The 25,539-nt window shown below is 46.5% G+C and overlaps 1 protein-coding gene across 4 annotated transcripts in view; it reads right to left on the minus strand.

Annotated features, from left to right (window-relative positions):
* The window catches only part of CBFB (core-binding factor subunit beta), a 32,078-nt gene extending 11,908 nt beyond the window's left edge, over positions 1–20,170 (minus strand). For all 4 annotated transcript variants that reach the window (XM_040329139.1, XM_040329142.1, XM_040329140.1 and 1 more), the window contains exons 1-3: positions 19,976–20,170; positions 12,693–12,779; positions 11,606–11,722 (exon numbers count right to left, since the gene is read on the minus strand). In XM_040329139.1, the coding sequence (XP_040185073.1) occupies positions 11,606–11,722; positions 12,693–12,779; positions 19,976–20,053 (282 nt within the window). In that variant the 5' untranslated portion in view covers positions 20,054–20,170. The remainder of the gene's footprint in view (positions 1–11,605; positions 11,723–12,692; positions 12,780–19,975) is intronic.
* Between the last annotated feature and the right edge of the window lie 5,369 nt (positions 20,171–25,539).

Here is a 25,539-nt window from a genome sequence, read left to right on the forward strand (position 1 = left end):
TTACTGTAACACGACAGTGATCACTGCTCCTGATGAGAGGGAGCAGACGATCAGAGTCCTGTCACTTATTTACACAGGCATTCCCCCGTTCTGCAGCTCCATGACACGATCGCGGGACACCGGTGGACATAAAGTCTGCAGGTCCCGCGAACACGGTGACGGAGCTCGCAGCAGGCCGCTGGCGGCAAATTTATAGGGGCGTACCTATGCGCCCATTTGCCTGTCCGTGCCATTCTGCCGACGTAAAAGTGCGTGTGCTGGTCGGCAAGTGGTGAAAGTGTTATTAAACCCACAACTGTAAAATCAGCCTGTATATGCAGTAAGGCAGGCTTGTGGAACCTAAGGGGGCAGCCATCCACATTGTGTAAAAAAGGCCTTTTGATCCTGTCTTCTTTGATTCTCCCTATCTTCCACAGTCCCCAATCCATCTCTGGATAGTACAGAGCCTTAGTAGACACTCTGCACATGCTCAGTTTGGTGTGTATTGCTAGAGAATTCTTTTTTTTTTTTGGGGAGTGTGCATGCGATCAGCCCCGGGGCTAATCAGCACTCTCCAGACAGATGGGTCCGGAGTAATGCAGCCTCAGAACAGTCAGAGGAGAATGAAAACTCCTTCTACAAGCTTTAACCAGTGCTCAGCTGGTCACTGGTAGAAGTCACAAGACTGCTATATACTGCTGATTAGCAAAGGTGTTTAGCAGTTCATATTTGCTAAAATAATTGCATTTCCATGTTCTGTGGAAGACCAGATATAGTGAATGCAGGTCCTGGGTTTATTAACACTTTAACCACTAGAGGCCCGCGCTATAGCCGAATGACGGCCACAGTGCGGACCTGAAAATCTGTGAGGCCGTCAATAGACTTCCTCCCCTTTGCACACGCAACGCACGCCCCCTGCGGGGCGCGCGCTGTGATCACCGAGTCACTGAGACTCGGGTGATCACAGATCCGCGTAAGTGGCCCGGTCCCGTCCTCTTACCATGTGACCAGCTGTCAGCCAATGACAGCTGATCACGTGATGTAAACAAAGGATTGGTAGTTTTTTTTTTCTTCTCAAGCTGACAGCGTGAGGAGAAAAAAAAAGCCGATCACCAGCTTGTGTACAAGGACATCGGTCCCGAAGAGGAAGGAGGCTCATCTGCCTCATCTGTGCCCACCTGCCAGTGCCCACAGAGCCACCTATCAATGCCCACCAGTGGTGCCAGTGCCACCTAGTAATACTTCCTATCAGTGTAACCTACCAGTGCCAATCAGTGCCCATCAGTGACCATCAATGCAGCCCATCAGTGACCATCAATGCAGCCCCATCAGTGACCATCAATGCAGCCCCATCAGTGACCATCAATGCAGCCCCATCAGTGACCATCAATGCAGCCCCATCAGTGACCATCAATGCAGCCCCATCAGTGACCATCAATGCAGCCTCATCAGTGACCATCAATGCAGCCTCATCAGTGACCATCAATGCAGCCTCATCAGTGACCATCAATGCAGCCTCATCAGTGACCATCAATGCAGCCTCATCAGTGACCATCAATGCAGCCTCATCAGTGACCATCAATGCAGCCTCATCAGTGACCATCAATGCAGCCTCATCAGTGACCATCAATGCAGCCTCATCAGTGACCATCAATGCAGCCCATCAGTGACCATCAATGCAGCCCATCAGTGACCATCAATGCAGCCCATCAGTGACCATCAATGCAGCCTCATCAGTGTACATCAAAGGAGAAAAATTACCTGTTTGCAAAATTTTATAACAGAATATAATTTTTTTTTTTTTTAAATCAGCATTTTACATTTTTAATTAAAATAAAAAACGCAGAGGTACTCAAATACCACCAAAAGAAAGCTCTATTTGTGGGGGGAAAATTAAAAAAATGTAATTTGGGTACAGTGTTGTATAACCGCGCAGTTGTCATTCAAAATGTGACAGCGCTGAAATCTGAAAATTGGTTTGGGCAAGTGCCCAGTAAGCAAGTGGTTAAGTAGGAAACATGAGAGTTCCCAGAATGGCAGGCTCTAATAGGACTCGTTAGACACACAGCTTCGCAGATATAGCTGGCACACTCCAGAAGAGAACAACCATTTAATGTGGGCAGTGTGCCAACCAGTGGGGGGATCAGAGAGGAATTCAGCGGGTGCACAGCACGAGGGAAATGTGAGCTAGAGCTGGACAACATCCAAAGAGAGAGGATTCACCAATTAACCAGCTATTTGCCGCTCTGCACTCCCCATTCACCATCCTACAAAACTTGAAACCAGCCACACATGCTTATTCAGCAAATTAGCACAAGAATCATTAGTAGAAGTCTGTTCCGACTTCAGCAACATAAACTGCAATAGGTTACTGCACTTTGTATGATCTGCCCGAAGGCCGTTACACCTGTGCTCAGCACATTGAAAGATTATTGAGGATTTTAGAGGATGTAAAAAGCTGGTCTCCGCTGCGTCTGCATTCTATGGTCATGCTTCACTACCTGCTCCTTACAGCAAGTCCTAATTAAGGAGCAGCTATAACATTAGAGAGGAGAATACATCCAGACTACAAATCATTGACGAGGAAGACCAGGAATACGAGGGAAAGCTACATGACCACAGCTAAAAAGCGTCATTTCCATGATGCCAAAGATGTACAGAGGAGCCATTTGCACACACCTAAACTCATTCAAAGACAGTCTTAGTTGTACCCCAGGGACCTTTCCTAGGGTAACAATTGCAGCACAAGTCATATTGTAATTGAATATTATTAAAAAAAATCTTTTCACCTCCAGAAATATCATTTCCAGCTTGTGTGACTGGCTTACTGATCTTCTAAGAAGTCTGCACTAAGATACAAATCAGATTTTGAGCATCCCCTGCAATAAAAAATTCATTTTTTGCGAGATACTCTCAAGCCCTGTACACAAGGCCCAGATGCTCGTCAGGAAAAAAAACGTAATTTTTCCTGACGAGATTCTCTTGCCGGCCGAGTGTACACACACACACACACACACAATTCAAAAGAACCGCCGCTCTTTTAAATGGCACGAACGTGGTGACGTCATCGACTATTCTATTGGCTGAATGGAATTTTTTACTGGAACAACTATAGGTAAACCAAATAAATTGTAGCACCTATAGTCTACAAGCTTGTTTTGCTTAGCGAAAGGTTTATTATACAGTTAGATTTATCTATGACAGGAGCATTAGAAGAAAAAAAAAAAAAACACAATTGAGAAGATGCAAAACCCAGGTAGGCAAGGGTCAGAACTTTCCATCAAGAACAGCAATATTAGCTTGGTCAGATAATTGTTTGTTACCTATAATAAATGTGGATTCTCCAGGATCTCTCACGTACATGATTTATTATCTCTCCAGCCTAATCAAATATAATTTCTCCTCCAACAACAAGAGTCAGCAATGATTGGGTTCTGGATGACAGTGATTAATAGGTTCCAGGAGAGCGCTCTTTTGACATTTGTGCTCAGAATATTTAAAATCTGACGATGACACTGCTTTACAGAAAAGCACTAGTCAGGGATAAAGTCTCAAGTAAACTTATACAATGTCAGGCATAAGAACTTGGTAATTCTGTGTTTTACATAAATGGGAGGTCCATTAGTATATGTACTGAAAGTGAGGAAAATGTAAGTGGTTATAAAGCTTCATTTAACAAACAAAAAAACACACACACACACACACACACACACACACACACCTAATACTTGCCTGCACTGTGAAATGGTTTTGCACAGAGCACCCCTGAGCCTCTTCTTCTGGGGCCCCCTGCCGTTATTACAGGATGTCCAAAAAACAACGTTTTTCCAACTTCATCATTAACAACGACGTTGTCCACACACCATCGTTTTTGAAAAATGATGAACAAAGCACGGTGACGTACAACGGCACTCTGAAGGGGAAGTTCTATTCGCCTTTGGGCTGCTTTTAGCCGATTCCTTGTTAGTAAAAGGCGATTCGCGCTTTTTTGTCTGTTACAGCGTGATGAATGTGCTTACTCCATTATGAACGGTAGTTTTACCAGAACGAGCGCTCCCGTCTCATAACTTGCTTCTGAGCATGCGCAGGTTTAAAACGTTGTTTTAGCCCACACACGATCATTTTTTACAACCCGAAAAACGACATTCTTCAGAAGCCGAAAAACGATGTGAAGCCCACACACGATCATTTTAAATGACGTTTTTAAAAACATTTTTTTTTTTTTCATGCCGAAAAACGACCGTGTGTACGCGGCATAAGTGTCCTTATAATACAAGTCAACAGCTACAGTATTTGTAGCTGTTGACTTTTAATTAGGAACTTACAGGAGAAGCAAAAAGCAGAAACAGTCAATGAAACCTTACAGTGGTAGATCTTTATTTTGGAGCTGCACTGGGAAGTATGTCCTTTAGAAAAAAAGATTGCAAATTCCCACTTCAAAAGAAATTAAGACCAACCGCCTGCAGCTATGGCTTTCATCAGCCTTACCTAGGGCAGTCTGTGCTACAAATTTGTTAATGCCACCACTTGCTTAATGACACACTTCTCTAAAGAGAACACAGCATGACGTCACCAAATCTTTAATGTCTGACCTTACATCATTAGCTTAAAAACATCATCACCTTTTCACATGCAAAATGTTCCCCTGACTGTTACCTTTGAGCACTGGTCACAGTTTATGCAAAGTGTATTCTCCATCTGTCTACTAGGATTATAATGGCCAAGTACACATTTTAAAGGGGTGTTCAAGCCTTTTTTTAAGTTTATTAAAAGTCAGCAGCTACAAAAAGTGTAGCTGCTGGCTTTTAATAAACAGACACTCACCTGCTCCACGTTCCAGCGACGCAACGGCGTCTTCATTTCTAGTGTGGGCACCCGGCAGTGACAGCTGTCGGCTTCACGGCCAGGCACCCACTGCGCATGCGCGAGCGGCGCCCGAATGGACAGGCGCTCGCCTACAGGGAGGGGCTGCAATAAGGCGATTAAGCCATTCGCCTTACCAGCCCCTCGGAGGAAGTGGGACAGGAAGTCCCACTCCTCCTGAAGCCCCCACTCCCCCCCCCCCCCCAAAAAATGACATGCCAAATGTGGCATGTAAAGGGGGCAAGGAGTGGATTAAGCGGAAGTTCCATTTGTAGGTGGAACTCCGCTTTAAATGAATAGCTTGTGGCAGCAAACATATCACAATCGTTGGATAGAATAGTAGTTAATGGAAATTCAAACCCAAGAAGAAAAATTTAATATTATTGCAGCTTACTAGTCCTTGTCCTAGTTCACACCATGTCTGATGAGGCATGAGTGTGAACGAGTAAACATAGTGAGTGGCCCCATCTACATATATTGTATATACATTCCAGAATAAAAAGGTTTTCAAAGTAAATAAAAAAAAAAAAAAAATAATAAGTTCTAGGTAATAGGGGACGTCTAGAAATGTTCATTGCGTCCTGAAAGATATTTTGCCTTACATTCCTTGTAAAGGTTTAGTAGTACACTTCTTGGCTTTAGATTATAGATTCCTGTGGCTTTAGTGTATTAGGCTGGGTTCACACTACGGTTTTCCCGTCCGTCAGCCGCATACGATTTATATGAAAAAACGTATGCGGCTGAAACGGACGGGAACGTATGGCACCGCACATATGTGCGTTTTCCATTAACATTAATGTTAAAGGAAAACGTATGCGGTTGCCATACTGTTTTAAAAACGACCGCAAAACAGTGGTTGAACACGGTTTTGCGTACGTTTAAAAAACGTTTTGCCAGCAAATCGTACGCACCCGGATGCATCCGAGTGCATACGATTTGCAATGCATTGTCTATCTACGTTTTCCCGTCCGGGCCCGTACGTTTTCAATACTGAAATCGTATGCGGCTGACGGACGGGAAAACCGTAGTGTGAACCCAGCCTTAGCTGTATATCATTTAAGACACTGTACCTGACTGCTATGCTCACAAGTGAGACTTAGGGGGTTATTTACGAAAGGCAAATCCACTTTGCACTACAAGTGAAAATTACAAGTGCAAAGTGCACATAAAAATGGCACTTGGAAGTACAGTCGCTGTAAATCTGAAATGAGGGGAAGCTCTGCTGATTTTATCATCCAATCATGTGCAAGCTAAAATGCATTTTTTTTTATTTCCTTGCATTTCCCCCACGTATCTACAGTGACTGCAATTCCAAGAGCACTTTCAGTGCAATTTCAAGTGCACTTTGCACTTGTAGTTTGCATTTGTAGTGCAAAGTGGATTTGCTTTTAGTATATAACCCCCTTTGTGACGTTACTGCTGTGTTGATCATTGCTGGAGAGAAAGTTGCAGTGTAGAGATCTCCCTGCTCATGCTTAAAGTGATTAAGTCTTTTTATTACCTTAATTCATGTCCTTCATTAAGGTAAAAAAAACTGCCCACTATCTGCCCCCCCTCCCCATTCATGTACACTTACCTGTCTCTTCCCACTAATCCAGTGTTGTCCTGGCTGCAGCAGCACTGCCCTCCTCTCTTTCTAGTCTCACAGAAGACACCAAGGGCAGCAGAGTCAAAGGCTCCTGCTGCTGTTAGTCCTTCTCCTGTGAGGAGGGAGTAATGGCTTACCAACACTGTGTGCGTCTATGGATGCACACAGCCTGGCTAAGGACTGCACCCTCACCAGTGCCCCCGTAGCACAAGGCTTAACAAGGGCCAGAGTGAGTGCATAGCGCCGGTGGAGGACGCCAAAGAAGAGGTAAGGGATCACTGTGCAATATTGTTGAACCATTAAGGCAAGTATAGCCTCTCTTTTTTATTATAATAAAAAAAATAGCCTTTATATCACTTTAAAATAGATGTATGGGCTTGTGAAAACAAAAAAAAATTATAAAAAAACACCTAGATGGGTGCAGCATCTATCTAATGCAGCATCTGTCCCTGTCCGGCTCTGAGACTGAGAACCAAGCGAATGCTGCCGATTGCTCAGTTGTCCCCTAGGCTCTGAGCAGAGAGCCATGACTGTCAGTCACTGACTCTCTGCTCTGCCCCTCCAGCGCTCACTGGAGTGCTGGGCTGTGGAGGGGGCGGGAGCAGTTGACTCAGTCTCTCAGCAGCTTGCTGAGAAACAAAAAACATAACAGACAGGCACTATTGTCTTTGAAAACATGCAACACACCGCAATGAAAATTCTTTGTTCAGCCATTGGGTGGGAGTTAAAACTGTACACCTGATCTCAGGCTTTAGATCTGCTTTTGGGAAATGTGGTCTTCAGATTAGTGGGTGAAACCCCCTCTGCTTTGTAAGCCAATAAAACCATCAGGGGGTCACACGGATTGGAAGCCCAGAAACAAAGCACATGGACCAGCTTATCCAGTTCATTTAGAGTGTGATAAAGCTCTGGCCTTGGCTACCGATTTCATACATTTCCAAGGCCGATGCACCGCTGCAGCAGAAAAGGCCAATTAGCTCAACATTTTATCATTCTTGGAAAGAATCCTAAATGTAGCTGATGAGGAAAACAAGCACTGTGTCCCCAGCCAGTCAAAACCAAATTACAAGGTGGAGGGATTTTCCCTTTTAGGCTTGGTTCACACTGCTGCGAACTCAAAAGCGTTTTTACGATTCACGGTTGCGATTTCAGGGAATGCCAGTCTATAGAGCTGAATTTGCATCGCACACGGATTAAACTCGCACAGGACCCTTTTTTCCTGCAGCTTAGACCCCGTACACACGACCGAACATGTCTGCTGAAACTGGTCCGCGGACCAGTTTCAGCAGACATGTTCGGTCGTGTGTACGGCCGACCGGACAGGTTTCCAGCGGACATTTGTCCAGCCGACCGTTTTCCGGCGGACAAATGTTTCTTAGCATGCTAAGAGACATGTCCGCTGGAAGCCTGTTCGTCGGACATGTTCGGTCGTCTGTACAGACTCACCGTACATGTCCGATCGGCCGCCATCCCTCACATGCGTCGAAGTGATTCGACGAATGCGTGGAAGCATTGAACTTCCAGGGCCGCGCACGTCGCCGCGTCATCGTCACCGCGTATCGTGTACGCGCGGATTTCTGTCTGATGGTGTGTACAACCATCAGACAGAAATCTCTGGGCGGACATGTCCGCTGAAAACGGTCCGGCGGACCGTTCTCAGCGGACAATCCGTCCGTCTGTACGAGGCCTTAGATTGATGTGAATGGCACTAATGGAAAACAATGTTATTTTAATGACTTGTGAATTAGAGCGATCGCAACGGCTCAAATTTGCAGCAGTGTGAACCCAGCCTTAGAACATGCCTGTAGAGATGAACCCAATAACCCATATCTAAGAACTTTCACTAGACAAAACCTGCTGAAAAACAGACAATGCATTGTGAAAACCTATGTGACTTAGAACAGCATGAAATTTCCCTGTGCCACATTAATCTAAATTATTGTTATAATTATAGAAAGAAAATGTCACAGAAATTATATCATTTCACAAAACATTCTTTTGTGTTCTGTAAATGAAAAAGAAGTTACTAAAGATAAGACCACCACATCCTTAAAAGAGGACAGTCCGAGATAAGTGATTAAAGAAGTCCATATGGCAAGACCCTCCGATTGGTTACTCCCCAACCCCCCCAGGAAAACATTATTTGGTTATCCTGCTGTGTGAAGGAAGTCCTACCAACCACAAAATAAAGGGGGAGGGGGGGGGGGGGTTCTCTCTGACAAATCAGGCAAGAGGGAAGTATTAGCATTAACCTGTGTACAGAACAGATACAATTTTTTCTACAATGTATTTGCACTGCAGAGAAAACTTTTTCGATACAATGTAGTCCCAGTAAACATAGGAAAAAAAAAAAAGAAAAATTGTACTTGGCCCACATCTTTAAAGCGGATCTCCAGGTTACAATAATAATAATAATAATAATAATAATCAAAAAAAAACACATACACCCAACCTTTCCTAGTGCTCCCTTCATTCTAACATTGAACAGTTTTTGCACTAAACATGTAAATGCCGGTGTCTTGTCAATCTAGTTCCCCCATCGATATGGTTCCCTGCTTGACTGCGCAGGCGCAGACCAAGCCCAGAGGAATCTCTGAACCTCGGGCGGCATCCAGGCTCATTCCTTACCATCCCTGTGGAATGAAGTATGTTAAAAAAAAAGTGCCAGGAGGCCAAGCAAACGCAGCGAGCCGTCCAAGCGAAGCGAGGACGTGAGGCCGACTGGCCACTTACAGCAAATTCCACGTCGCCCGGGATCTCTTGCTACAACTGCTCAGGTTCGCGATTTCTGTCCACTCGGATTGCGCCTGCGCAGTCAGAGAGGAACCATATCGGCAGATCATCGGCAAAAATCTGATATAGAATTACCCGTGTGGTCATCACTAGCTGCTGTGTTTACTGATCTCCCCCAGGCTATGATGGAAAGAACAGAGCGGGGCTACACAACACCCCCCCCCCCCTCTTTAACTTACAATGGGCTACACATCACATGATGCATTAGGGGGTTTGTTTCCTGTGTTGGCATAACTAGGGCAAGCCTAATAATGTGCACACAGTATTAGATTGCAAGGCACCTTTGAGCATATACTGTTAAAACATTTATTCCAATTGTAAAGAATAAAACTCACATGAGAATGAGGAATACAAGCACTTCATAATGGGATATCCTGTCTTTCTCTAGAATAGCCTGTCTCTTTTTTCATGTCTGGGAGGTCGACATCACTCATGGATGTTAAGTACAGCAGGGACCAGGGGGTAGGGAGGGTTAACCTTTTATTTTTTTACTGAAAAGGTGATCTAATCGTTTAAATACAATGCACTGACAATACTATGCTCACTGTGATCTCAAGTAAATTCACCATGTACTGGTAGTATTAAGTGCATTGTGCTTCTAATTGTATAAATGTACAGGATCATTGTGTTCCTAACACTCCCATATAGGGACTGTAGTATGTTCACTGTAGCCTTTAGTACCTTTACCCTCTATTGCGATAGGAAGCTCACTGCATTTCAGACTAACTGCGCAATGTGCAAAATTGGGGTTTTGTTCACTATATTCTTGAGTACCATTAGTGTTTTGGCCAACAAGGATTGCAATGGCCATTACAGAAGGCATTAGCTGCACCTTGGGGATTCATCAGTGTGCCATCGCCCGTACTGATTCAACCAACCTTCTGACTATAGGCTGCCAGCTAGCACAGGGTAGGACCAAAAAAGTAAATAATCTCAGGTCTATGGGTACTCTAAATAATTTGCCATGAAGAACCCCTTTACTAAGCTCCTGAGTAATTTTCCCATGTACTGCTAGTATTATCCTCACTGCTTGCCTTATTGTGCTCTATGAGAAGTGATTATGCCATTATGCTGTGCTCTATGAGAAGCGACTATGCTACTATATGCTGTGCTCTATGAGAAGTGACTATGCCACTATATGCTGTGCTCTATGAGAAGTGATTATGCCATTATGCTGTGCTCTATGAGAAGTGATTATGCCACTATATGCTGTGCTCTATGAGAAGCGATTATGCCACTATATGCTGTGCTCTATGAGAAGCGACTAGGTCACTATATGCTGTGCTCTATGGAAAGTGACCATGCTACTATATGCTGTGCTCTATGAGAAGTGACTATGCCACTATATGCTGTGCTCTATGAGAAAGGACCATGCCACTATATGCTGTGCTCTATGAGAAAGGACCATGCCACTATATGCTGTGCTCTATGAGAAAGGACCATGCCACTATATGCTGTGCTCTATGAGAAAGGACCATGCCACTATATGCTGTGCTCTATGAGAAGTGACTATGCCACTATATGCTGTGCTCTATGAGAAGCGACTAGGTCACTATATGCTGTGCTCTATGAGAAGGGATTATGCCACTATGTGCTGTGCTCTATGAGAAGTGACCATGCCACTATATGCTGTGCTCCATGAGAAGCGACTATGCTACTATATGCTGTGCTCTATGAGAAGTGATTATGCCATTATATGCTGTGCTCTATGAGAAGTGATTATGCCACTATATGCTGTGCTCCATGAGAAGCGACTATGCCACTATATGCTGTGCTCTATGAGAAGCGACTATGCCACTATATGCTGTGCTCTATGAGAAGTGACCATGCTACTATATGCTGTGCTCTATAAGAAGTGACCATGCTACTATGCTGTGCTCCATGAGAAGCGACTATGCCACTATATGCTGTGCTCTATGAGAAGTGACTATGCCACTATATGCTGTGCTCTATGAGAAGTGACCATGCTACTATGCTGTGCATGTTTTAGATGTAAACCCCAACTGAATGTTCAGTATATATCAGCTAAATACATTCTAGGTGCATTAAAACGAAAGGTGTGCAAAGTCTTACAAGTTAAAAAAAATCCACTACATCCTAGGTAGATAAACTGCATCCTCCCAACATGCTGTTGAGATGGACCGTTGTTTTTTTTTGTGTAGACGCAGTGGTCTCTCTGCAGAGGGTCAATATATAAAATAAATACACACAGGACAAGCAAGTTGTAGTGTCTATGAGAAGTAGGCAGTGCTGGGACATCTAGTGCGAAAACCTCACAGATAGGAGTTCCCAGGAGAAAAAGGCAAGAAGAACATTCAGCAGGACAGCATCTAAATAAAAAAGTGATCTCAGAAATTAGAAAACATCTGGCCTGCAGCTTACCTTGCTGGACTCCCTCTCAAAGTCCACATAATCTCGTGTGGGTGCCTGGCGTGGCTCACCTTGCCAACTAGCTGGAAAGAACTGCAGAGAAAGATTGGTTCCTGTTGCCACAAATGCCTATAACAGAAAATCAATAGACATCAGGTAAATTTTATGCATAAATGCAAAGCGATCACCTTCTACAAAGACAAGTCCAGCTCTAGTGTACAAGCAGAACTCTTACACTTTCCTTAGGCAGCATTATTAACTGGTTGCCGACCAGTCATCGTCATTTTACGGCGGCAGGCCGGCTCCCCTGCGCGAGAGCACGTAATATAACATCGGCTCTCGCGCAGGCCACTAGGGGCGCGCGCCCCCCGCCGACTCCCGTGCCCAGTGGGCGCGATCGCTTGTTACAGAGCGAGGACCGGGAGCTGTGTGGGGAACATATTTAACCCCTTCCCCGCCCCCTAGTGTTAACCCCTTCACTGCCAGTTCGCTATAAAAATGCCAATGGTCCCAAAAATGTGTCAAAAGTGTCCGCCATAATTTCGCAGTACCGAAAAAAAAAAAAAGCGGATCGCCGCCATTACTAGTAAAACAAAAAAAATATTAAATTAAAATGCCATAAAAATACCCCCTATTTTGTAAACGCTATAACTTTTGCGCAAACCAATCAATGAACGATTATTGCGATTTTTTTAACGAAAAATATGAAGAAGAATACGTATCGGCCAAAACTGAGGAAAAAAATGTTTTTTTTAATATATTTTTGGGGGATATTTATTATAGCAAAACGTAAAAAATATTAATTTTTTTCAAAATTGTCGCTCTATTTTTGTTTATAGCTCAAAAACTAAAAACCCCAGAGGTGATTAAATACCACCAAAAGAAAGCTCTATTTGTGGGGAAAAAAGGACGCCAATTTTGTTTGGGAGCCACGTCGCACGGCCGCGCAATTGTCAAGTTAAAGCGACGCAGTGCCAAATTGCAAAAAGTGCTCTGGTCTTTGACCAGCAATATGGTCCGGGGCTTAAGTGGTTAATGAATAAGATTTGAAGCTCTGTATGGATATACTGAACAACTAACGATTTATTTAAATACTTACTATTTCAGAACGGCCATCCCTGCAAGCATTCTGAAAACGTGCCTGCCGTTCCTCGTGAGGTCGGTCTCGAAATCCTGTGTATTTGATCTAAAAGTAAACAAAATAAGGTAACCCAGTGAAAAACAGTATTAACATATTTCTGTAATACCACCAAGCATGCTGTACCTGAAATGGACAGACAGCCCTCAGGTAGAGCCAGTAGGTCATTGGAACTCCAAAGTGACATCCAAAATCTTTTTGAGACACGAATGGCCACTTCATTAAAGTGACCCAAGATATAAAAAAAGGGCCCATGGTCCTCCTCAAACATTGGATTGTTGTAAAGTAATGATTTTCTAATAAATTAATTAGTCTCTCTTTCTTCTTTGTTTCTTTCTATGGTACCAAAAGTTACTTGTTGCACTACACTCCATTCTTTAGCATTTGTACAACAGCAGTGCAACACTATCATTAAAGTAACAAAAGGAAAGTCTGGATGGCTGCACACCAGAGATCTTGATAAAGCACAATTCATGTGCGAAACATGTAAGTCGGTCCTCCCTTGCTTGTACATGTAGTGCTCTTCATGGTTTTATGCGAATAAAGGGATTTGGATCTCAGTTTGTTGTGCAGCCATCCTGACTTTCCTTTCATTACTGTTTCAGCTGTAACTGGGTGAGCACCCTATAGTAAGGAGATAATGCCGCTGGAGCCAGCTCACCTGTGAGCAGCGTGTATTGAACCAGCACTATCATTAAAGTGTTACTAATCCCACAACAATAAAAATCAGTCTGTATATGCAGTAAAGCATGCTGGTTATACTCACTGTAGAACCTAAGGGGTTAATCCGCCGCTTGTCTTCTCTGATCCCCCTCTTTTTCTGCTGTCCCCAATCTGCTGATAGAACATAGTCTTGGGTGCACTCTGCACATGCTCAGTTTGGGGTGTATTGCGCAAGAGTTATTTTTTTCCTTGGGAGAGTGCAAGTGATCAGCGCAGGGCTAATCACCACTGTCAAGACAGGGTCAGGGGTCCTGCAGCCTCACAGGACAGTCAGAGGAGAATGAAAACTTCTTCTACAGATTTAACAAGCCACTGGTAGAAGTCACATGTTATATACTGCTGATGAGAAAAGGTATTTAGCAGTTTATATTTACTAAAACTATTGCATCGCCATGTTCTGGGTACTGTAGGAGACCAGATATGCAGGCTCCTGGGTTTAGGAACACATTAATTATCATACTGGTATTTGTAGTAGATGTGACGCGCACACATTTAGAGTGATTGCAGCAGCTAGATCACTGGTTGTAGAAATGTTGGCAGTCATTTTATTATTTGTTTTTCTTAGTTTGTTATAACATTTTGAAAATAAGTAATTTTTCTTTTCTACTGATGTGCACTGATAAGCTGCACTGACATTGTAAACAATGTAGTCACTGTGCCCTGTCAGCCTTGCCGGTTATCATCTCTCCATTCCTCACACAGAGACAGTGTGTGAGAAAAGAAATGCCGACAACCAGAAGGTCTGTTTACATACATGTGATCCGCTGTGACTGGTCACAGTTGATCACATGGTAAAGGGCCACTGCGATTGGCCCTTTATCACAATCTGTGATCAGCCGTGTCCAAAGGACACATCGGTCACAGAGCATGCAGGAGGCGCAGTTCTGGGAACAACTGGTGAGCCACACTATAGTCTTTTTTCGGCTGTAGCATGGGCAGGAAGTTTTTTTTTTTTTTAATCATTATTAAAATAACAAACATGTTATACTTTCCTGCTCTGTGTAATGGTTTTGCACAGAGCGGCCCAATCCTCCTCTCCTTGGGTCCCCAGACTGCGCTCCTGGCTCCCCCCCATCTGACAAGCATCCCAATAGTAAGCCTCTTGCTATAGGGCACTTTTGCATGCTTGCTTTTGAGCCCCTCATCTGTGTCAATAAGACACAGGCTTGACTGCGCTCCCTGCTCCCTCATCACTGCGAGTGACAGCAGCAGGAGCTAATGGCTTCCACTGCTGTTTCTAAACCAATGAGAAAGTCGGGAGAACTGCTGATCTTTTGCACATCGCTAGATCGAGATGTGGCTCAGGTATGCATTTAGGAGGGGCTGCATTTTACACAGTAAGGCCCCTTTCACACTGGGGCGGGGTTGGCGGTAAAGCGCTGCTATTTTCAGCAGTGCTTTACCTCCAATTTTGCAGCGCTGTTCGGCCCGAGAAAGGGTTAAAAACCACCACAAAGCACCTCTGCAGAGGTGCATTGCCGGCGGTATAGCCGCGGTGCCCCATTGATTTCAATGGGCAGGAACGGTGGAGGAGCGGTATACACCCTGCTCCAAAGATGCGTCTAGCAGGACTTTTTTTACCGTCCTGCCAGCGCATCTCTCCAGTGTGAAAGCCCTCGGGACTTTCACACTGGAGACACAGCAGTGGCTGTTTTAGGTCGGTTTGCAGGCGCTATTTTTAGTGCAATAGCGCCTGCAAAAACGATCCAGTGTGAAAGGGGTCTTAGCCAGTGTTGTCAGTAACGCCGTTAAAATAAATGCCGTTACCCAACGATGCCCCTTTTGAGGGTAACGAGTAATCTACCCGATTACTCTTCCCCTCACGGTAACGCCGTTCCCATTACTTGGGCGGCGTTACCGCAATTACATCTACCTGTGTCAGCCGTCGGCCATCCATTATTAAAAAAGCGCGCCTCCTCCTCTGACTGTTCCGTGATAGGCGGAACACTAATTTTCCCAGCAGAGCCTCTGTTTAGTGTTCAGCCTATCACGGATGCCTTCTCTTCCTCAGCCTCGGACGAGAGGACATCCGTGATAGGCAGAACACTGAACAGAGGCTCTGATGGGAAAATTACTGTTCCGCCTATCACGGAACAGCCTGAGGAGGCGCGGCTTTTGAATAATGGATGGCCGCCGTCTGACATCTCTGAAAACAGGAGAAGGTAGGGAGATTGTCGAGGCATGTTTACAGATGGCACAGTGAGGCATGTTTACAGATGGCACAGTGAGGCATGTTTACAGATGGCACAGTGAGGCATGTTGTAGAATATTAAAAAAAAAGTCACAGTTACTTTGCTGAGTAACTAATTACTTTTTCAATGTAGTAACTGATTCACTAACGCAATTACTTTTTCGGAGAAGTAATTTGTAACTGTAACTAATTACTTTTTTAAAGTAAGATGAGCAACACTGGTCTTAGGTAAAAAAAAAAACTTCTGACTTTACAACCACTTGTAAACCTGGGTTCACACTTGTGCGATGCAGGAACCAGTGCGATTCCAGTGTCAGTTCCCGCATCGCTTCTCTCCCGCAAGCATTTCACACTGCCCGCTGCTAGTGTCAATACAAAGTTAATGACACCCCCAGATTGGTTCACAGATCGCAGTGTGAACTGTAGATTCGTACAGCAATCGGATCATATGGGCGAGAACACCCAAGCAATCAGATTCCAGTGCGGGGAAAAAAACAAGCCCCTGCACCTTTTTCTGTGCGAATCCAATGCAAGTTCTGCCATACAACTGTATAACTAACCTTGCATTGCTCAAACATTGCATGTGATCGGCAGTACGGGTGGGAATCGCATGCGATTCTTGAGATCGCACTTGTCTGAACCTAGGCTCAGAGTCCCCCCCCATACTTACCTGAGCCCGAACTCAGCCCAGTGATGTGCACAAAACTCTCACTCCTCATTGGCTCCCACTGCCGTCAGTGGGGAGGAAGCAGGGGGTATGGCCACGCTTAGTGTGTTATTGGGTGGGGGCGCTGTTGTAAAGCATCTCAATGTTTACTTTTATTTCTTTGAAACTTTATTGAAATGCAAAAGAAAAATGACACCTCACTCATTTCCTTGCATGGTAGAGTATTGCGATGAATCGCAGTGTGTCACCTGTCGTTGGTGTTGGTGTGAGCGGAGCTCTTAGGAGGCCGACTTCATTCTCTATAAGAGGACCTCCTCTTGTGGTGCTTTAGTGTCCCGGGTCTATTAGGGGCTTTAGGTAAGCAGCTTTTATTAATTTTTCCCCTCATTATACATTGTTTTTTGTTTTTTTATATACGAGACTGTATTTCTGAATTTTTCATTGTATAGTTCTCTGATTAAATTATTAATCGTTTACAGACATTCTCCTGATGAAGCGGTTTAAACTGCGAAACTAGTAGAGATGCCCTTCGCGACCCATGACCCATTGGGATTTTCCCCCCACCTGGTGATTCTTCTATTGGTGGTCTGTCACCAAATGTTTTTAACCTCTTGACGACTGAGGACGTCCTCGGCTTTGTGCGGTGATATCTGAATGATGCCTGCAACTACAGGCATCATTCAGATATCTCCGTCGTCACCTGCCGATTCCGTGCGCGATAAAAACGATCAAATCGGCGATCCCGCTGCTTGATCGTTCTTATAGGCAGCGGGAGGGGATGTCCCCCCCCTCCCGCCGCCATCCGGTGCTTCTGCGGGCTCTCCCGTGCCATCGTTCGGCGCTGCTGGAAAGCATAGAGATGACTGGTGACCAGTCATCTCTATGACCGTCGGAGGCCCGGGCGGGACGTTATGACGTCACGCCCGGTACCCAGAAGTAAACAAAGCTGCGGCTGTCAGCATGTGATCGGTGATTTTTCTTTCACCGATTTCATGCTTGTAAGCCTGGAGGAGAGATGTGGGGTCTTATTGACCCCACATCTCTCCATAAAGAGGACCTGTCACACACATTCCTATTACAAGAGATGTTTACATTCCTTGTAATAGGAATAAAAGTGATCAAAAATTAATAAATATATATATATATATATATATATATATATATATATATATATATATATATATAGTAAAAAAAAAAATTAAAACGCCCCTGTCCCCGTTATCTCGCGCGCAGAAGCTAACACGCATGCAGGTCCCGCCCACATATGTAAACGCCGTTTAAACCCCACATGAGGTATCGTTGCGTGCGTTAGAGCATGTGCAACAATTCTAGATCTCCTCTGTAACTCGAAAATAGTAACCTGTAAAAAATGTTAAAGCATCGCCTATGGAGATTTTTAAGTACGGAAGTTTGGCGCTATTCCATGAGTGTGCGCAATTTTTAAAGCGTGACACGTTAGGTATCTATTTACTCGGCGTAACATCATCTTTCACATTATACAAAAAAATTGGGCTAACTTTACTGTTTTGTTATTTTTTAATTCATGAAACCGTTTTTTCCCCAAAAAAAGCGTTTGAAAAAATATTGCACAATCACCATGCGAGAAAAAAAAGTTGCAATGACCGCCATTTTATTTTCTAGGGTGTCTGCTAAAAAAAAATATATATAATGTTGTTTGGGGGTTCGGATAAATTTTCTAGCAAAAAAAATGTGATTTTTACATGAAGGAGAGAAGTGACAAAATTGGCCCGGTGGTAAAGTGGTTAAAGGAGTTGTAAAGAAAATGTTTTTTTCACCTTAATGCAATCTGTGCATTAAAATGAAAAAAACATCCGATGATGCCCGCCCCCCGAGCCCCCGTTTTACTTACCTGACCCCTCGAAAGTCCCGCGCTCGGTCCCGAGATCCTCTTCGCCGATCATCCAGTGACGCGCCGAGGGGCGGGGCCGAGTGATACAGTGAGCGGCTATGGCCACTCGCTGTATCACAGGAGCGCGCCTGCAAGGACTCATCACTATGCGAGCTCTCACATGAATGTGGTGAGTTCTTGCGGGGAGGACCAGAGACAGCCGCCGAGGGACCCCAGAAGACGTGGATCGGGGCCACTGCACAGTGGAGGTAAGAATGAAATGTTTGTTATTTTAAAGAAAAAAAAAATTCCTATAGTAACCCTTTAACTAGGGTTGTCCCGATACCGATACTAGTATCGGTATCGGGACCGATTCCGAGTATTTGCGGGAGTACTTGTACTCCTGCAAATACCCCCGATACCTAAATAGAATACTTGCACCCTGCCGCCACTCCGCATCCCCTTGGTTAATACGGGCGGGGAACATTACAGCTTTCATTTGAATAGCTGTAGTCTTTCGCGCCACGCTGCGTATAGACACTCCCCCTTGCTCGGGTGAACTGTCCAATCCCGAGCAAGGGGAAGTGTCTATACGCAGCGCGGCACGAAAGACTACAGCTATTCAAATGAAAGCTGTAATGTTCCCCGCCCGTATTAACCAAGCGGCGGCGCGGCAGCATGTACGGTAAGGGGGACATGGCTGCATATATGGGGGGGGGACGTGGCTGCATATATGGGGGGGACGTGGCTGCATATATGGGGGGGGGGGACATGGCTGCATCTGTGGGGGGGGGGGGGGGAACGTGGCTGCATCTGTGGGGGGACGGGACGTGGCTGCATCTGTGGGGGGACGGGACGTGGCTGCATCTGTGGGGGGACGGGACGTGGCTGCATCTGTGGGGGGACGGGACGTGGCTGCATCTGTGGGGGGGGGGACATGGCTGCATCTGTGGGGGGGGGACATGGCTGCATCTGGGGGGGGGGGGACATGGCTGCATCTGTGGGGAGGGACATGGCTGCATCTGTGGGGGGGGGGACATGGCTGCATCTGTGGGGGGGGGGGACATGGCTGCATCTGTGGGGGGGGGGGACATGGCTGCATCTGTGGGGGGGGGGACATGGCTGCATCTGTGGGGGGGGGACATGGCTGCATCTGTGGGGGGGGGGACATGGCTGCATCTGTGGGGGGGGGACATGGCTGCATCTGTGGGGGGGGGGGGGGGGACATGGCTGCATTTGGGGACACATTTAAAAAAAAGTATCGGTAATCGGTATCGGCAAGTTCATGAAAAAAAGTATTGGTACTTGTTCTCAGTCCTAAAAAAAGTGGTATCGGGACAACCCTACCTTTAACTATATATGAAGGTTATTGTCTTTTATTGATTTTTTTTTTTTAGTTATTTTTCTATACATGTGCATTTATACCTCACTTCATCTTCTTATCTGTACCGTGATAGTCCAATTGCCCGCATCCCCTTGTTTTCAATTTGGGGACCAATCCTCTGATCTTTATATACTTCATTCTCTATAAAATGGACAACACGTATGATGTGAATGGGCCCTAAAATCATGGAGCGGAGGGGCCACACCTGGGAACTTTTCGTGGGATTTGGGGGGTAATAGTGGTGGCAGCGATGAGATACACACAGGTGACATAATTGTGTCACTAGAAGCCCCACCCCCATCACAGAATTACTAATGGTCAAAAGTTCCCAGGTGTGTACATGGGGGCCCCCCAGAACATTGACCCCCCAATACCCATCACCCCTCCCCCTTCCTCTGTATATAAACACCCCGCGGTCCCCCCCTCTCACCTCACACTCCCGGCTCAGTTTCCGGAAGAATTCCTCGTTCTCAAACTTGCTCCTCTGGTCGGGCACCACCCGCGGCATCTTCTCACCACCAACCGGGTCACCGCTCACTCTTCCTGTCACCCGCCCCGGGTCACCTCACGCTGGGTGTCTCTCTCACTCCCGCCCGGTGGTCGCCGCTCTCTAGCCCCACCCCTTTCCTGCACCGTTCCGGGCTCCTCCCCTCCAATCACGTCCCCCGCCATCATTCTGTCACCCCGCCCACCCCATCTTCCAGCTTTGTGACGTCACGCGCCGTGGACCATTCGCAGGGCGCCGCTCCGGGCTGGCTGTGCCCGCGGTCACGTGTTTGTGTGTGGTTCATGTGTCGTCATCATCATGGACATTCATAGATTCCAGGAATGAGAGATCTGCCGCTGCTGTGTGTCACTTTATTTATTGTCATAGGAATGTGATTCATAAATGGAGTCATTGTTATTCATCACATTGTCAGAGATCCGCCTTATAATATGACCTGTCTATGATAAACAGGAGAAGGTTTTACCCCCCCCCCCTTCCTGACCTGGGCAATTCATTTTATGATCGGTCCCTGCCAGTGTTGCCAACCTACCAGATTGAAATTTACTGGCACGGCACCTAAAATTTACTGGCGCAGCCACATTTTTACTGGCATTTCACAAAAGTTACTAAATTACATTTTTAGGTGCAAATTTCAGTATTTAGGCTACAAACAAATACGCTAGGCAAATAGCAATGTGATTGAAGGTAGATATTAAGGTAAAAAAACATATTTTTGTTATTTTCGATATAATAATATAATTTAGTCACATCACCCCCTGCCTCCACCCCCCTCTGCCACCAACACCCCCTGCCTTCACCCCCCTCTTCGGTGCCCCAATCTCCCTCTGCCTCCAATCTCCCCCAGGTCCCCTGCCTCCCATAACCCCCTGCCTCCATCATCCCCTGCCTCCATCCCCCTCTGCGGTGCCACCAACAAAGCCTGTCTCCATCCCCCACCCTCTGTGGTGCCACCACCCCCCTCTGCGGGGCCACCAACACCCCCTGCCTCCAATCTCCCCCTGTCTCCAATCTCCCTCTGCCTCCAATCTCCCCCTGCCTCCAATCACCCCCCTGCCACTAACACACCCTGCCTCCAATCTCCCCCTGACTCCAATCTGCCCCGGGCCCCCTGCCTCCATCGTCCCCTGCCTCCACCCCCCTCTGCAGTGCCACCAACAACCCCTGTCTCCATCCCCCACCCTCTGTGGTGCCACCATCCCCCTCTGCGGGGCCACAACACCCCCTGCCTCCAATCTCCCCCTGCTTCCAATCTCCCCTGACTCTAATCTCCCCCAGCTTCCAATCTCCCCCTGCCATCATCCCCCTCTGTGGTGCCACCGCAGGCACCATCACCCCCTGCCTCCAATCACCCCCTGCCTCCAATCTCCCCCTGCCTCCAATCACCCCCTGCCACTAACACACCCTGCCTCCAATCTCCCCCTGCCATCATCCCCCTCTGTGGTGCCACCGCAGGCACCATCACCCCCTGCCTCCAATCACCCCCTGCCTCCAATCACCCCCTGCCTCCAATCACCCCCTGCTTCCAATCTCCCCCTGCCTCCAATCTCCCCCTGCCTCCAATCTCCCCCTGCCTCCATCCCCCTCTGTGGTGCCACCACAGCCACCATCACCCCCTGCCTCCAATCACCCCCTGCCTCTAATCACACTCCGCCTCCAATCACCCCCTGCCTCCAATCTCCATGCGCAGTTCCAAGCCAAACCGATCTCGGCTATTTTTACTGGCACATTCCCGCAACGACAGACATTTACGAAAAAAAACCCCTGCAAAACAAAGGCATACTAGCTCATTATAAATTACTTACCTGAGATCGAAGCCCCCGCAGCAGTCCTCAGACACCTCCTCCATCGCCGCCATGATACCCGGAGTGACTTCCGGCTATCGCGGCTCTGGCGCTGTGACTGGCCCGGAGCCCCAAAAGAATTGGCTGCTCAATGACCAGAGAATTTTTTGCGATACGGCACTGCGTCGCTTTAACTGACAATTGCGCGGTCGTGCGACGTTGCACCCAAACAAAATTGACATCCTTTTTTTCCCACAAATAGAGCTTTCTTTTGGTGGCATTTATTCACCTCTTCGGTTTTTATTTTTTGCGATATAAACAAAAAAAAGAGTGTCAATTAAAAAAAAAATACACAATATTTTGTACTTTTTGCTGTAACAAGTAGCCCATTTTTTTTTTTTTAAAGAAAATTTTTCCTCAGTTTAGGCCGATATATATTCCTCTATATATTTTTGGTAATAAAAATCGCAAAAATCGTATATTGATTGGTTGGCATAAAAGTTATAGCGTCTACAAAATAGGAAATAGATTCACGGCATTTTTATAATTTTTTTTTTACTAGTAATGGCGGCGATCTGCGATTGTTATTGCGACTGCGATATTGCGGCGGACAAATCGTTCTGACACAGTTTTGGGACCAGTGTCATTTATACAGCGATCAGTGCTATAAAAATGCATTGTTTACTGTATAAATGACACTGGCAGGGAAGGGGTTAACACTAGGGGGTGATCAAGGGGTTAAATGTGTTCCCTATTGATTGTTCTAACTGTAGGGGGGATGGGACTGACTAGGGGAAGAGAGAGATCGGTGTCCATACATTGTATGAACACACGATGAGTCTCCTCGCCCCTGAGAGAACCAGGATTTCTGTGTTTACAGACACACATCCCCATTCTTGTTTTGTAACGAGCAATTGCGTATGCCCGGCGGTCATCGCGACCGCCGGGCACTCGCGTCGGCTCCGGGCACACGCTTCGGGCAGGCACGCATGCCGACCAGCCGCCGCAGTTATACGGCGGCAGGTCGGCTCTGCTGGGCGAGAGCACGTAGCTATAAGTCATCTCTCCCAGCAGCCAATAGGGGCACGCGTGCCGGCGGAGGCGCGCACGCACGCCCCCCGCACGCTCCTGACTCCCGAGCATGTGCCCTGCGGTCGCGATCACCGTCGGGCACCCACGCGATTGCTTGTTACAGAGCGAGAACCGGGAGCTGTGTGTGTAAACACACAGCTCCCGGTCCTGTCAGGGGAGAAATACTTGACCGTCTGTTCATACAATGTATGAACAGCGATCAGTCATTTCCCCTAGTGAGTCCACCCCCCCTACAGTTAGAACACACCCAGGGAACATACTTAACCCCTTCCCCATCCCCTAGTGTTAACCCCTTCCCTGCCAGTGGCATTTTTATAGCACTGATCGCTAAAAAAATGCCAATGGTCCCAAAAATGTGTCAAAAGTGTCCGAAGTGTCCGCCATAATGTCGCAGTACCGAAAAAAAATCACTGATCACCGACATTACTAGTAAAAAAAAATATTAATAAAAATGCCATAAAACTACCCCCTATTTTGTAAACGCTATAACTTTTTCGCAAACTATGGTTGTCCCGATACCGATACTAGTATCGGTATCGGGACCGATTCCGAGTATTTGCGGGAGTACTTGTACTCCCGCAAATGCCCCCGATACCTAGATAGAATACTTTCCCCCCGTGGAGCTGCGGTGGCTCAACGCGATTGGCACTGCGCTGACAAGCCATTCACCTCTGTAGCTAGGGGTTCGCATCCCGGTCTCGGCTACATGTGAATTGAGTTTGGTGGTCTCAGCCCGGCTCCCGGTGGGTGTGCTATGCGAGGTAAGCCTGCGCTTAGTACGCCCACCCCCCTCCCACAAAAACCACCACACTTACACGCACTCGAAATTGGGTTAACATCACGCACTTTGACCACTCGGTCTCTAAAAAGAGAGGCGAAGGACTAACGGGGCTGGTTGAGCGGGCTAATCCTCTCACTCCCTTATAGGGAGTCCCTCTGCCCCGTTGGGCTTCAAAGCGGAGCAGGTAGGGCGGGCTGTGTGGGAGGACCCCCTCACACACCTGCCATTGCCACCCGGGGCATGGAGAAAGGTGGCAGATTGCCTCTGGGGGAGGCCTGCCTACTCCCAACTCCTGCAGTCCGGCTCCTCTCTCGAGTACACGCACAAAATACACTTTAAAAAAAAAAGAATACTTTCCCCCCTGCCCCCGCCAACAACGCTACGCCGCATCCCCGCTGCCACCGCCACTTGGTTAATACGGGCGGGGAACATTACAGCTACAGGTGTAGCAGCGCAGTGTTTCCCGCTGCGCCGCGTATAGACACTCCCCCTTGCTCGGGTGAACAAGGGGGAGTGTCTATACGCAGCGCGGCGCGAAAGACTACAGCTATTCAAATGAAAGCTGTAATGTTCGCCGCCCGTATTAACCAAGTGGCAGCGGGGATGCGGCAGCATGTAGGTAAGGGGGACATGGCTGCATATATGGGGGGACATGGCTGGATATGGGGGGGACATGGCTGCATCTGTGGGGGGACATGGCTGCATTTGGGGACACATTTAAAAAAAAGTATCGGTATTCGGTATCGGCGAGTACTTGAAAAAAAGTATCAGTACTTGTACTCGGTCCTAAAAAAGTGGTATCGGGACAACCCTAGCGCAAACCAATCAATAAACGCTTATTGCGATTTTTTTTTTAACGAAAAATATGTAGAAGAATACGTATCGGCCTAAACTGAGGAAAAAATGTTTTTTATATATATTTTTGGGGGATATTTATTATGGTAAAAAGTAAAAAATATCATTTTTTTTCAAAATTGTCGCTCTATTTTTGTTTATAGCGCAAAAACTAAAAACCGCAGAGGTGATCAAATACCACCAAAAGAAAGCTCTATTTGTGGGAAAAAAAGGACGCCAATTTTGTTTGGGAGCCACGTCGCATGACCGCGCAATTGTCAGTTAAAGCGACGCAGTGCCGAATTCGCAAAAAGTGCTCTGGTCTTTGACCAGCAATATGGTCCGGGGCTTAAGTGGTTAAAGAGCAGACGTACAGCTACAACGGCTCGTGCAGGGGGGCCAGCCTGCCGCAGTATAACTGCGGCGGCTGTTCTGGAAGTGGTTAATGGCATCCCAGTCTACATCTATAGGGTTCAATATTGCGTTGGCCCACCCTTTTGTCCTACCTATACAGAAGTGGTGTCTCCGGCTGGAGGCCTTCACCTGTAAAGCTGTCTGCCTAAAGAAATCTACCTAAGAATGTCTTGCATTTTTCTCAGGCTGTAGAGGACACGGCTTTCTCTTGCCGTGAGGGAGCCTTGAGAGTGCACATTGCTGTCCAATTTGCACCACCACTGCTGCATAAAGGTGGCCTGAACGGGTTCCAGAGATCCGAGTCCAGGTGTGCTGACAACCAGAGTCATCTGGGTGTAGAGAGTGGACTAATCACTCTCTGTGTCCAGATGGTGAGCTGCAATATCACTGGGACTGGGGAACTGCTGCTATGAGAATTTATCTGCTGCTAGAGAGAATGAGCTATTTAAGAACTGACCATACAGCCATCTAGTGGCGTACCAATGTTATGAATGGCCATCGTTCCCGTGACGAAATTTGCAAATTTTGCGCCGTGAATGGGGCTGGACAGAATTTACGTCCACGTCAAAACCAATACGTCCTTG

Source organism: Rana temporaria, chromosome 11, assembly GCF_905171775.1.
Source record: "Rana temporaria chromosome 11, aRanTem1.1, whole genome shotgun sequence".
NCBI classification, from domain to species: domain Eukaryota; kingdom Metazoa; phylum Chordata; class Amphibia; order Anura; family Ranidae; genus Rana; species Rana temporaria.